The following is a 15,200-nucleotide window of genomic DNA, read 5'->3' on the forward strand; positions in this document are numbered from 1 at the left end:
AGCTGAGAAACAACACAGAACCCTCACGTTCCCAAGGCCTGAGCCCGAAAGGGGCAAGGAGTTTATATATGTGTAAATTATTGATCACAACGCCTGAACTGCAGTTGAATAAACTAAACGATGTTTGTTTTCTGTGCCAAGGCTGGTAACAGATCCAGAGACCCCTGCCTTTCGCCTGTAATGAGCTGGGATCGGCTCCAGCAGACCCCCGTGACCCTGCACAGGATAAAGTGGATATAGAAGATGGATGGATGGATGGATGGATGGATGGATGGATGGATGGATGGGAAGACTCAGAGTTCACCGAGCGGATATGACCAAGTTCACATTTAGCAGTCTTGGGGCTCTTTGTAAGATGGTTAGTTTTGAGATTTATGAGCTGAAAGCACAGACTAGAGCAGGATTTTAACGCAAGTAGGGGGAACAGCTTTAATATAATTGACACGTCTACCAAGCATTTTAAAGCTCTGGTTAGGAGCAATAAGGAACACTTTGTTGTAAATAAATAATACATTTGAAGTCGTATTTATTATAATGATACAACTGGGATGAATGATCTAATGCTGCAATTTATCTACAAAAAAAGAGAGAAAAGAAAGTAAGAGACAAATATAAAAGGATTATCAGAACTGCTTGCACTTGCATGCAGCTCACAGCTGCAGCAAAATATCTCCCCAAACTTTGTCCTTTCCTTTCAACCATTTCTGTATCTCTCACTCCGTCACACACAGACCTATCATCCATCCTTCCGCTTCCTCTTTTCTCTAAATGTGACTGTAGAAGCAAAACCGGAGACGGCCGTTTCACGCCTTGAACCTGAGATGGCGGGTTAAACTACCTTTGATGGATGGACAGAAAAGGTAAAGATCCTTCACAAAAAGGCTTGCGTGGCAAGAAAGCCCTCCAAGTTAACTGACCTTTACGGTCGACGAGTGGCTGACAAGAGCAGGGAGGACAAAGCAAGGGGGAAAAAAAAAAAAAAAAGGCATCGCAGCAGCATCATCCTAATTAGCCATGAAAAGTTTTTGGCAGTTTCATCCGGTAATGAGTTTGTAGCTGCTAAAATTAAGCGACACTAACTGTGCTGAATCCAAATGTTTATGGCCAATTTGATGCAAATACACCAGAAACAACGTCAGGATGAACTATGAGCCGTCATAATTTCCAGACTACAATAACAGAAACTGCATAATACGGGGTACGGAAGCATTTGTGAACAGTCCAGTTTACTGTGTTTCCGTGGAGAGTTAATAAACAGGTAAAAAGAAAGTAAGAAAGAGGAGGAAGAAACATCTGTAACAGTTTTCACTTGAGAATTTCTATAATGTAAATACTGCATCCTCAACAAGCTTCAAAAATACACATGCCACTGTTTTTAAATAAAACAATCCCATAGGATAGTCTATTTCACACAAACAGTTACAGTGTGGGTTAAATTGAGGAAGGTCAGCATGAAATCTACATAACGGTAGATTGATCAGCGAGGTGTCTATGTGCAGCGACTGCCTGAGCCTGGAGGAGGTCACAAGAGTTCTCCCGAGCCCTGGTAAATATGAGGGTTGTCAGAAAGGGCATCCCATGTAAAAAAAACAACCCAAAAAAACAATATTTTAACTTTGCCAAAATCATTATGCAGAACACGATGAGCCGCTGTGGCGACCCCTAGACGGGAAAGCTGAAAGGAGATGGTCTGATTGCTGAATAATAAGCGGGCCGATGTGCTCCTGTAAATTCAGATGAATATGGAAAGGAATCTCTGCATCACGGATCTGCGGCTTGTGGGACCCCGGCTACACAAACACCCCACGGACTGGATGAACTCCTTCTCTTGCTCTCAGGGAATGACACAGCAGGGAGCCATCAACCATCTACTGACTGATAAACTACATTCACTCCCACTCAAGTAAACATGTTTAATTCATTCATGTCTTACATGAACAATTATAAAGTCCTCACCGGGGCACACGAGGACCCGTAACACAACATGCACATCTGTTTCACGGTCGAACGGACTGACAAAACCAATTTGTTAATAGTTTTTAAGTATTCATTGTTGATGTATCTGGTTCTTCTTTATTTTTTGTAAAGTTACTCCAGTCTCATTTGACTGCGTACAACAGGGAGCTTATGAAGTTTATGAAGCTGCTGTCATCGTCTTTTTCTCAGCGGATCTCATTCTCAATCCTCACTACAGTTTGTGAAGAAATAAATTCACTTTTATTAATTGTACCGTAGAACTTAATGCGAGAAACAATCACAAACTAAACCCTCAGACAGTGAAAAAAGATAAAGCTTTGCTTAGGAAAATCAATGGTTTGTGTCTGGTACGCTTGTCGTTGCTGCGTATTGCTCAATGGACAAAAATAGTTGATTATATATAAATAGCAGCTTTTAAAAACAAATGCCAAAAGCAATTTACCAAGTAAACAATATAAAAAAAACAACTAAAAAAGAGAAACGTATTCAACTCAATCAACCAGACACAGGCAATGGGAGGATGAAAAAGCTGCACACAAGAGCCAGTTTAAAGACGAGTGGTTGGAGATGCTGCAGGGACCGGAGAATCCTGCAGCAAGTCTTTCACATATGCAGTAATCATGCAAAGCTCTCAAAGGAAAAAATAAGGCTTTAAAATTGAATTCTGAACCCGATAAAGAAACTAAAACCAAGATTAAGACTGCTTTTATGTCCAGAATAGTCGCTGAATCAAGCCGTTTGTCATTAAATGTGTTGCCCCTGGTTTTGAGACAGTGTTCCCATTAAAGTAAATTCAATTCAACTGATTAAAACGTATTAATTCAGAAGGGGACGTGACATTATAGCAGTGATTACTTAGCAATGTTTATACGAAAGTAAAAAAAGAGATCATCAAATCTTCTGTCAGCAACTGTATTGACGACATCACACGCAGCATCGGCAGGTAATGCAGGTGAGACAGCATGGACGGAAGCTCACAACTGTGCAACATCTGGAGTACAGAGCTGCTCCTGCAAAGCCACGTGTCCAGGATTACACCATCTGTTGTTAACAGACACCGCAAGCACTCTGAAGTCTTTAGTCCACCTGCATCGTCTAAACTCCATGTGGAGATGCTGGAGAGCAGAACCTGCTCCTGCAGCCGCTCCTCCTGTTCCCTATCAGCGCTACAAACTCATCCATCCCACCTCTCATGGATGTTATCTCTATTACTTCCATGCTCAACATCTTTGACTTCTCATTTTCAACTCATCTGTATCTGAAGCCTGTTTCTCAAAAGCACCCAAAGCAACAAAAGACATTTCAAAAAAAAGAAGAAAAAATCTCAAAAGGGCAGACAATTAGATAAAAGCCACTGCGACAGGCTGCCAGTTGAGTGGTGTCAATATTCTCTATGTGTTAGATAAAAACTAAGGAGCAGAATGTTTTTAAGCTTTGAATAAAAAGGTGCTTCTGGTACGGGTTTGACAAAGTGAATCCGTAGACTTCAGAAAGAAAAAGGTGACTACGTAGACGCAGCTGAATGTGGATGCTTTGAAGAAAAAGGGAGGTCGAGATAAAAAAAAAGAGCTTGTTGAGGATGCACAGTAGGGTGTGTGAGGATTGTTCACATGCAGAGGATGGAAGAGAGGGAGAGAGTAAGAGAGGAGTGAGCTGAGGGGGGCAGTCGTTTCTCAGCTAAAAGGTCAGCGGGAGAGGATGAACGTGGTGTCAGGTTGAAAGCGTGCAGCCACGGGGTAACGACCATCGGTGATGGACACCATATGCAAACTGCCTGTGAGGACAGCAGTGATCTTTAGGAAAAGCCTTAAAGCAGCCAAATTTCAGAGCTTGTTCCCCATTAATGTTTGCTGCTCACACAGTTTAAAACGATAACTTATGTAACAGTAACACAGCAATGCTTCAGAGCAGCAGTTTGAAATAAATGGGTTAAACGAGTGATTTCACAGTAATTTAACTAAAAACACCAAGGACATATTTTCAGTGGAGCGTGAATACCCGTTTACAGTCAGCGATTTATAGCTCAGGATCAATGTGGCTGCAGAGGTTACGGCGCATGCGATGATTTCAGTCTCGGTGGGACATTTAATCTGTGCAGTAACTACGTGATCTGCTCCCGTGTTTTGCAACGTAAGGCTGTCTTGACTTAGAGGTCAATTCATTTAAAAACCTCTATGGCTGATAATTAGAGGAGGAAATAGGTGACAGCTAATTAATTCTCCGAGCTGACTGGTGAAACTGGCTACGAACGATTCAGACAGCTTCTCAATGTCCTCCTGGCACTGATTACACATAGCAGAACATGAGAAAATACTAATAAATCACTTGATCCTCGCTCCTTTAGTGCAAAGAACTAGGAGCTATACTCCATACATGCAATCACCTGATCACTGTTTGTCTTTAGTTATTTATTTATGTCTGACTTGGGAGGTTCAGACCCCAACGATGCAACATACAAGCCACCTCTCTCATTTATATTAGATGACAGCTGCCTGGGGGCATTAACCCTGGCAGCTGGTTACCCCCGGGGTAGCGCTGCGTTGGTGAGCGGAATCCAGGTGACTAGTTTCCGCTCGTCTATACTGGCCGTGCGATTAGATACCTTTTACAGTCAACTAGATGATGACTGTTCTATAGTTTGATCCCCACTGCAGTTGAAGATCTTACAAAGGCCGAATGGAGCAGAATAGAAACAGGAAAGTGAAACGTTAATAAAGATAAAGATCAGAAACATCCACACTTCAGTCATAAACATTTTTGAAGTCATTTTTTTTCAAATCAGGCATTATGATGAAGACACACACACAAAAGTTTGACTGGTGTGAGAGCGATAGTGACAGGTTTTTATAGTTGTTGAGAGTTTCTTGACAAGCTCATCCTTCATCTAGCCTCGGGGTGTTTAAGTGCTCTTCAACAGTTCATTTTTCTCTTTGCTCCCGAGTGCTCACAGGAAAAATGTTTGCAGGTGAAGTTCAACTTTCAGTCAGCTTCATGACTGCATTATATTGTGACAGTTTATTCGGAGCCGCCGCTGCCGCCGCTCACACGCAAGTAGATACAGAACATCTCAGAAAAAGGTTTCAAAGGTAAGACTAAAAAAAAAAAAAAAAGTTTGCCTTACAGAATGTGTGTGTGTGTTTGTTTTGTTTTAACTCCCAAATGCAACCGTGGTGATGAGCTTTTATTTCAATTCACCTAGAAGGTGATGAAAAGGTTTCAGACGTAAACGTTTCAGAGTAAAATCTCAGACACAAAGATGGATGGATCAAAGGACCCCCCCCCCTCCACCCTCCACCCTTCATTTCCGACATTCCTTTGTAAAATTGTCGGTACAGAAAAAGTCCACATTAAATTTTGATTATAGTCTAAAATGTGACATTTACAAATACATACCCTCGATATAACCTCAAAACTCCTCAGAGACGAACGGCTCCAACAAACACATATGGTGATCTGTAATAATTCAGACTGTCATTTCTATATTTTATTTATTTTATCTAGTGAAGAGGAGGCAGACATCCTCTTTGTGCAGTAATCAAATGTTCTTCAATAATTCATCTTACAGCAAGTAACCGCCTCTGCAAAAACAGGAGCTATTTTATACGTCGTGCACGGTGAACAAATTAACTTCAGTAACAACTGCCTGTATATGTCCATCATTCTTTGAAATATTACAAAGCCGTGTTCAGAACTTTCAGAACAGAAGCCCATCATTTTACGTTGAGAAAGAAGCAGCATTGAAGTACAAGAATTAAGTAGTCAAGACTAAATGTTGGCATGAGTGGATGTTCCAACGAGTTCAGAGCTTCAAAGGAAGCAGTTGTCTTGTGATCAAAAGTTGCCTCCAGCCAGCCGACCAGCGATCTTCATTCTTTCACTCTTTCGTACCAGGAATAAGTGTGGTTCCTCTGGATTCATCTTTGATTTCCAGAGGACAGTACCAACGGACGCAGAAGGAAGTCCAGCTGAATGCCATTAGATGGGTCAGATACATGAGCCATGTGACAGAGCGACAACCGGGCCAGAATCAACAAATATATGCAGTATGGTGTGAAGTGGAGTAGGAGCATCGCTGAATGACTGCGGTTGTTTCAATATGATTGTTAAGGCATTTAAAGTAGAGCAGCATTGGCATAAAGCCTTGTAAACTAGAGGGGTACCAGACCTAATCCACCGCAGGCTAGTGAGCTATGATCATATAAAAATCTTTTTATTTGATTTTTATAGTTTATAGACCAGCTTTTGATTAATAAATAATCTTATACAGACAATAACTACTATGCAAATTAATTATGAACATAATAAATTGTGAAAAAAGGGAGTCCAAGGCACTCTTCTTGTGGAAAAATATTAAAAAGCCTGTTTGAAACATGGCTAATAAGTTTAAAAACATGTTTTCCCATGTTTTTAACTTATTAGCCATGTTTCAATAAAGGCTTTTTAATATTTTTCCACAAGAAGAGTGCCTTGGACTCCCTTTTTTGACAAGATTTTGTTTTTTTCCCCAACACCAAAGAGCACCTTCAAGATTTTTTCTGAACAATTCCCTGAGCACTTCGGATTTTCTCTTCACATAATAAATTGTGAATTACCAACTCGGGTAAAAATGCTCAAACAAACTTCAACAACACAAATAAAGTTGATACAGTTGGACCTTGTTTTTATTTAATATTTTCTGATCAATCTGTTACTAACACGCTGGATCCCATAACGCTGATATTCTTTTTAGGTAATGTGCCGGTAAAAGTGGATGCTGAGGTAGTTGGGGGATCCCATTCTGACTTACTGGGGTTGGCGGGGAACAGGGTGCAGCTCTTGCAGTGGATGATCTCCTTCACCACTGGCAGGTCCTGGGACATCATACCCAGCCCCGGCATCATGGGGTTCATGGGGTTCATGGGGGTAATTCCAGCCATCATGCCAAGGTTGGGGTCAAAATCTGCATGAAGGAGAAAAGCAAAATGAGCTTGAAGTGTGGCTCCTTTGTGTAGCAGACAAGTAGCAAATTGTGGAGTACCATTTGACTTTGGTCAGCTATAATCTCAGTCTAAACATCGTATATTAAGCTGCTTTTCATCGTATGAGTTTACTCGCTCTGATTCTTCTGTCAACATCAGTGACACAACAACAGCTCACACATACTGGAATGAATTCATAAATAAATAATCTCTTAAACAACATGCATATTTTAGGAAGTTTTTTACCAAGTTGCACTTTTTTCTGTCACACCTGCTGTTTGAATGATGAACTTACAGATATATTGATTTGTGTGAAATATTGACTTGCACCGCGAGTGGGGAAAACATCGACCCAGTACCAAACAAGCAACACTGGAATCCTTATTTAACACATTTCTATGTGCCTTTGAGTCCATGTTTATGTGTGGAGCAGAAAATAGTAGGAGCTTGAACACAGTGTGTGAGTCGGACCTGAGTGTTTAATGCTTATGCACCCGTGTATGAATATACTAGATTGTGCTCACTAAAACAAATCCTTCACAAGAAACTACTACTACAAGCAGCTTGTACACCTACGAGCTGCAATAACTTAAAGTTTATTTGAAGCAATCACATGAATCTCCTGTAATTCTGGAGGACATTTGTCCCAGTCCTACTGACATTGTGTCAGTTCATTCAGGTTTGCTGGGAAATTACTTTTGCACTGCTCTAAATAAGCTGCCACACATTTAATTTTGGATGAGGTCTTGATTTTGAGCGGGCTACGGGGGCGCTCTGACGACTTGGAGCGCCATCATTCCCAGATTTAACCTCCAGAAATCCGAAAAGGCATTGTGCATTGTTGTAGTAGCTCATGTCATATTAACAGCGTTCTCACATTTTCCCCTTTACTGAAAAGACAGTTTTTACTTTTTCATGACGTACTTCCGACACTTTTACACCTGTTATAATGAACAACCAGCGACGGAGTGGTTTCTCAGCGGGAGACGCTGATCAAGATTTCAGGTAATGCCCAGACTGAGACCCAAATCTTAATCTTCAATGAGGAAGAGACGTTGTGGATGTGGAGCAGGAGCAAAACGTCGAGGGAAAGGTTAGAACAGTTCCTCCCTCGTTCAAAATGGGCAACAAGATCTCTCGCAAATAGGATGGACGAGCTTGGAGAGCTAATGAGGACCCGGGACAGCAGTATTATGTATTTCACTGAAATGTGGCTGCAGGATCATATTCCTGACTCCGTCGTGTCTCTGTCCGGCATTCAGATGAGTCGGGAGAAAGGAGATCTGAAGAGGAGTGAAAAACATTAAGGGTGGTAGAATTGCACTGCTTGTCAACAACAGATGTTGTAATCCACGACACATTAACGTCAAACTCTGCAACCCTGATATTAAACTAGTATCTCTCCACAGAGACAGTTCTTCTGTGTTGTTTTAGTTGCAGTGTGTATCTTGCCATCAGCTGGTGCAGACGCAGTCCGGCATCATCAGCTCAGTTATTGCTGAGTTACAGACAACACCCCTGTGGTTTCATAGCGACATCTGATGATTCCTACCACACAATTCTCTGATACCAAATGTTGGACTTGTTCTTTGCAATGTCAGAGATGCATAAAGCTCCTCTGCACAACCTGTGAAGCCCATTATAATCCTGCCTTCCTCTCCAGTCTATAAACCCATGTTCATAGGCAACCTCAGACCAAAGGGACAGTGAGGAGGTGGTCATGGGAGACAGAAGAAACTCTGCAGGGTGTTTTGAGGCTACGTATCGGGGGGGAACTCTGTTCTCCACATGGAGATGACATCAATGTGACGGACTGTATGAACTTGTAGCTGGAAAACATCATCTGCACCAGAACAGTGAAGTGTGTCTACACAAACAAACCCTGGATCACCAGTAAAGAGCTGCTCAACAAGAAAGAGAGAGCTCCCCAGGGAGGGAGACAGACTAGACGAGGGGTCGGCAACCCAAAATGTTGAAAGAGCCATATTGGACCAAAAACACAAAAAACAAATGTCTGGAGCCGCAAAAAAAGAAAAGTCTTGTATAAGCCTTAGAATGAAGGCAGCACATGCTGCACATATCTGTATTAGTTAGAACTGGGTACTCAGCTGCAAATGTAGCTGCTAATGTCTTTCACATGACTCTTTTTGTTATCGGACAACTTCTCGCTACAGAGCAAACATTCAGGCAATGAATGCAAATGATTCGCTCCAAGAAACGGTGAATCCTCTACGGAAGAGTATCAGGGCCGTGCAGGAGAAAAAATATTTGAGAATGTCGAGGCCTCTGACACTTCCCTACAAATCTTTGTTAACAGAAATGTTGAAATGTTATATTTATTCTAGACACTTTTGCAGCATTGGAAAACGTTCAGAATGTTGGTGTCATGTTTGTCTTCTTACAGAAACCATATGAAAACAAAAAATATATTTCCCTCCCCCATCTATTTCCAATTTCAAACATTTTTTAAAAAAAGCTCCAGGGAGCCACTAGGGCGGCGCTAAAGAGCTGCGTGCGGCTCTAGAGCCGCGGGTTGCCGACCCCTGGACTAAACAGAAGGAGGACATCTACAGAAAACTCCTGCAGAACAGCATTAAAGATCTGCAGCCAATGGTTGACAAAGATCACAAGCTCAAGCAGAAGAAGGACCAAATAGATGGAAGTTTGGACAGAGCCAGTGAAAAGAACAAGCTCTTGCCCCCCGTCGAACAGATCTCCCATCCTCAGTGGACCCACAGCTTCCTTGTCACATCTCAAGCGTCTCATCTTGTCTCGTCTTGGTGCTACTCCATCACCGTCTCCAACACTGGGAGATCCTGGTACCTCGTCCGTCTCTCCCTCTGCCGTCTGTTCACAGCAGCCAGGTAACGTGAGAGTCTGAACCAAAACAAGCCTGCAGGTCCAGATGGCGTTAGCCCCACATTTCTGATGGCCTGCACAGCAGGTACAGGGTGGTTTTAGCTCGGTATGAGGACAAAATATATATAAAAAGGAGGACTATTTGCACACAAATGTCATTCTGATTCATTGCTATGTTGTCATAAATTTGTAGAAGTTGATTACTGATAGATGCAGAGGGAGGAGAGTTCATGGCCTCTCCGTCCGTAGAACTGGATGAGTTCTTCTATATTTATGACAAAACAGTTAAGCATTAGAAGGAGAGGCTATGAACGCACTTCCTTTTTGCGTCTACTTTGAGTAAGATCGGCAGTGACTGCACAAACGTACGACAACAGCAGCAGACAGAAGAACATTAATTGTATGAACAGTCCTTCTCCGACACCTCTTCTGAACACACAAAGTTAAAATTACTTTGGCTCATCAGAGGCGACCCAATCAACAGTTTCACTTAGGTGGGCTGACATTTTAATGTCTTGTCAGTAGCTTAAAATAGCAATTAATCCTGACGTCGCTACCCGCCCTCGGGGCCAACGTTAACAGCTATTACGCTGGAAACGCGTGTTTCTGTTTAACTCAGAACTGATTTGATTCACGTTGTATTGGTCCCCAACGACAGTTTGGAGTCATTACTTTCTGGTAATAGAACCACATAGTGAGATTGTTTTCTTAATTTATTGCATTACCAACAAGTTTCAATTCAGTTTTTTTGCCTCAGCTTGATTTTTCCATCTGAACTTTAATAATCATGTTCAGTACAACAGAAACCAGCAAAGACTGTGTGGACCTATTTAAGCAAAGAAATTATATTTGATATAGTTTATATAGTTTTTTGTGCAGTGTTAAGTGGAGTTGGGTGGATAAAGGAACATTTTCTCAAGAGGAATTGTCTATTAATACACTAACAGAAAAAGTAGATAAAATAAATGACCCTAAATGAAGGAGAACATATGTGCATCATCTAAGACATGGAATAAATCCTGGAGAGCAAGAAAGTGTTTAATAAATATAACCGAGCAATAAAACTATCTGAAAGGATAACATTTAGGGAGGAAAAATAAAGGACATAAAGTACTAAAAAGAAGTGTATCATTTTATCTTAAAAGAAAATGGATGAAAACTGTATCTGATGAGAACCTGACCATTAGTCTCTAACCAGGTGTCAGAGTGAGAGGAAATGGATGAAAGCACCGTTGATCCCAGGCGATTGATTAGTTCTTCCGCATAATGAGAAAATGGAATGATGAAGAGCATGAAAGAAGACAAGAAATGGTAGATGAAATAAGATGCATCTAAGCTGAACGTCTGACCTGAATGCAAAATGTACAAAATAGAGATCCGGTGTTGTGGGAAGTGTGAATATACATCGGAAATCACACGTGTTTTTCTTCGGTTAATTGGTAGAAAAAGGACATATATGAATAATGTTGATGCAAAGAAAACTAGATTACAACCCACACGAGGAAAACGATCTTGTTACATTAGAGAGCCGTTTCACTGCAGTGCTCATATTCCCGCTACAGAGGTCATGGGTGTGTGTGTGCATGTGTGTTCATCTGTGCATTAATCTTCAGCCATTAAAAGCCCGAGACCTGAGGCGAACGCGCACCAGGGCTCTACATACAGTAATAAAGCAGATTTACTTCTTCCAGAAGAATTTCCAGCTTCACCAGCGTTCTCTCATCTCAATTTCTTTTAACAACTTTGATACAGACCACATTCTCATGGAATAAAAAACAACCAACAGTATAGAAGGTCCAGGACATGTTGCACACCCAAACAACTTGAACAACATACCAATCAGCAAACATCAGTCTGCTAGTGGTAATACAGCCATAAACATCAGTAATCAGACCCACTCCATACCTGGAGAAATATTACTCTTTCGCCAGGCGTCCTCAGTTACTTCAGGCAGGGAAAAGTTGGAGAGCTGTTCTCATGACAAATTGAAGAATCAGACCTCGTAATGCTCTAAAGTTATTACAACAGCCACCATGACAACCTGATTTTTTCTCCAGTTTAAGAAAATAAAGAACATCTCAAACCCAGCAGGTGTCTGTTTTGGATTTGGAGAGGGAGGGTAAATGAGCGGCAACCCCAAACAACGCACAAAGAGCATTTGGTTCTTTTTCCCCCCCGAATTACATCTGACAAGGTATCAAATATCAATTGTATAAGGTTTGGAGGAGATCACTGACATTTAATGAAAGTCTTGGATATCCTCTCATGAATCCTGGTTAGCCGGGCCTTGGTTAAAAAAAGTCTGGAGTACCACTTTAAACTTATATACTCGATACCACCATTCCCGAATCTTCCTCTCACAGAGACCTTATAGACTTTAAAAGTTCTGGACATAGAAGATTAATCTATTTAGAAATGTATGCAATCGAGCCCTTACGACTAGAAAGTGGTGTCAGAAAATCATCTAAAAGGTGCATCATTGAGTAATCTGGGAAACATAGGAAATGTGTAATAAAACTACAAACTTTCGAGTTGTTGGAAAGAGGCAAAACATTATCAACATACAAGTCCTTAAAATGATTAATACCAAGATCCGTCTACCGCAAGAAATCCCTGTCCACCAGGGAGGGAGGGAAAGCTTGGTTAGCTGCAAGTGCTAAAACTGGACCCAGATCTTGAGTGAGGCTTTAACGTTTATAGGAAAAGTTGAACCAGAGCCTTGAGCATCACTGGTTTGGTGGAACTGGCTTCCATAACCAACCACGCTGGGGGAAGATCAAAGGTTTCATAGGAAAGCAGGTACCCAAGAATCCTGATATTGGAACCCAGATAGTGAAACAAACATTACATTTTTTAACACCAGCCCTCTCAACGGCCAACATCTTTGCCAATATTGTTTCCACAACCTAGCGACCTTTTCATTTCAGATAAATTCCAAAATGTAGCCATCTAGCTTAGGACTGATGGGGGAAGAGTGGCATCCACCAAAACAGATCACGGGACTACAATCATCTTGACAGAGTTGAAGTGGGCTATTACAGCTACTGGTAAGTTAAGCAAAGACCAGCCCTCAAAATATTTAACCAAATATCTCAAAACACATGTTTCCCCACTGAAGGGTTATTTGTTTCCTTCATTAGAGTGACTCATCGTAATGTTTGCTGTAAGTGGACACAGACGAATGTCTAATTCCTAAATCTCAACATTTGACTCCACTTTGGATTTGTTGTGGTGTTGTGGAGGGAAATCCAAGCTGATTGGTCAGAGGGTTGGCCAGTCAGACGTCTGAGTCAGGATGTGGACGTCAGTTGAAGAGCGACTCTGTTGGACGAGCAATGGCAGCGCAAAAGTCTGCTCCGTGGTGCAACTCCTGGTGGCTGAGGGGAGAATTCAATGGGATCCGGATGGTGCGATAAGGAACTACCAGATGTTTTTTCACTCCATAGCTGCTCACGGCCACCAACGGTCTTTTCAGCAGCGCCGAGACGAGCTAAAAACATTTTTAAAAAGCCTTGCCGCTTGAAGCCTTCTCTCACTCTAATTTTTTAAAATTGATATCGAACACAAGTCACAGACTAGGGCTGGGCGATATGGACCAAAAGTCATATCTCGATATTTTCTAGCTGAATGGCGATACTCGATATATATCGATATTTTTTCTGTGACATAATTGGGGTTTCCCCCAAAGCATTATAGCATAGCATCTCTGTTAGCTTCATTTTTTCTGAGGCAAACCCTTAAAAAAACAGTCAGTTTTAATACAAAGCCTCGTGCCAAATGTCACACAGGTTGCTTTATTAACAGAGGTCTGCACAATATCAAAATGTATGAAACAAATGAAATAAATATAAACTGCCTGCATATATAGAATAAAAATGCTTCTTGAATAAAACAAATATCCCTTTCCTGCATAACAATTAAATTAAAATACACTGTGCAATTAATACAATGTAGACAGTAACAGGCAGACTTTTCCACTGAGGTTGACAGTTGTGCAAATCTCAAATAAAACATTCAAGTCAATTTGTCACAAAATAAGCTATATCAAAATCATAAAAAAAATAAAAAAAAATAAAAAAAATTTAAATCGATATAAACGATATTGTCTCGTGCCATATCGTGTTTGAAAATATATCGATATATATTAAAATCTCGATATATCGCCCAGCCCTATCACAGACCCAGCAACACATATACCATCTCCTACAAGTTATACATCTTTGGTGTCGTTTTCTTCTTCTGCGTTTGGTTCACACACTCAAAAGTACGTCACAGCAGCTCCGCTCCAACCCCACCTACTTCTGCTCTGGGTAGTGGATAGTAATGGAAAAGAAACTAGGCCAATTTGAGTCGAGCCGAGTAGGTACTAGAGGAAAAGCGCCATTACTGTCCACTAGAGGGAACACTGCAGTCAGACCATGTCCACTCATGTCCATCAGTGCCAGTTACAGAGCAGAAATGATGACAGCAGGACTTTACACTTGAAATGTCAACATATTACTTCCGCTGTAATAAAGCAAAACATTTTCAATAAACAGCAGTCATGTACAGGGGGTGGATAGCAGCAGAATCCTTCTTAAACTGGTTAAAATTACTACATCACTCCTGTCACTACTGTAGATTTCATGTAATAGCCCTGTCCAGCACTTGATTTGACCTGGGCCATTTGTTCCCTGACACCATTTACAGTTTTACACAGTAACAGTAACCATCCGAGTTGGAAAGAAACATAGCTGTATTACAGGAGATTAATAAGATTTTAAAAATCAATGTTGAAATTTCTTTTATGACTGATTGTGTGAGAGCTGAATGAGGCAAAAGGCAGCTGCTGCCACTAAATTACAGCGCCCACTTCCATGAATATGAAGGGACAAACAGACAGGAAACTCACTCACCATAAAACATTAAAGGAATGAGTGACTCATAGATGTACTCAGGCTCCCAGTCTTTTAAGTTAAAACTAGAGCAAATCCAAAAAAAAGTCCACAGTGGCACAGAACCTCCATCTTTCATGCCTTTTTCATATATAATACTGCTACTGGTGTTAAAAGGGGCCCTGCCAACAGTTAAATGCATCTTTAGTTCTCAACATAACATGCTGGAAAAGCTTAGATGGACACCTAAACTTCTATGGAGACAGTCCCGCAATTATATATACTGGTTTAAAGCAATTAGTCGTGCAGACACAGACACACAGACACACACACCAAAAAATAGTATCATTTAACTTGCTGACTCTTTTCGTCGGACAACAATAAAAATAGTATACAGTAAGTGGCTTAAACGGTCTGCTTATTAACTTGGTGTTCAGTCTGCTAGGAATCAGTAATGATCCAAACATAGGTAATGAGCAGATTAGCAAATATTTGCAGGCTGACATAATGAATGCCCATTCAGCGGTTCAGC

At 41.1% G+C, this 15,200-nt stretch overlaps 1 protein-coding gene across 4 annotated transcripts in view; it reads right to left on the bottom strand.

Moving 5' to 3' along the window:
- Positions 1–15,200, bottom strand: part of enox2 (ecto-NOX disulfide-thiol exchanger 2) — a 184,467-nt gene that overhangs the window by 35,216 nt on the left and 134,051 nt on the right. For all 4 annotated transcript variants that reach the window (XM_061725726.1, XM_061725725.1, XM_061725728.1 and 1 more), the window contains one exon: positions 6,764–6,916. In XM_061725726.1, coding sequence (XP_061581710.1) covers positions 6,764–6,916 — 153 coding nt within the window. The remainder of the gene's footprint in view (positions 1–6,763; positions 6,917–15,200) is intronic.

Source organism: Cololabis saira, chromosome 7 (assembly GCF_033807715.1).
Source record: "Cololabis saira isolate AMF1-May2022 chromosome 7, fColSai1.1, whole genome shotgun sequence".
Lineage (NCBI taxonomy): Eukaryota > Metazoa > Chordata > Actinopteri > Beloniformes > Belonidae > Cololabis > Cololabis saira.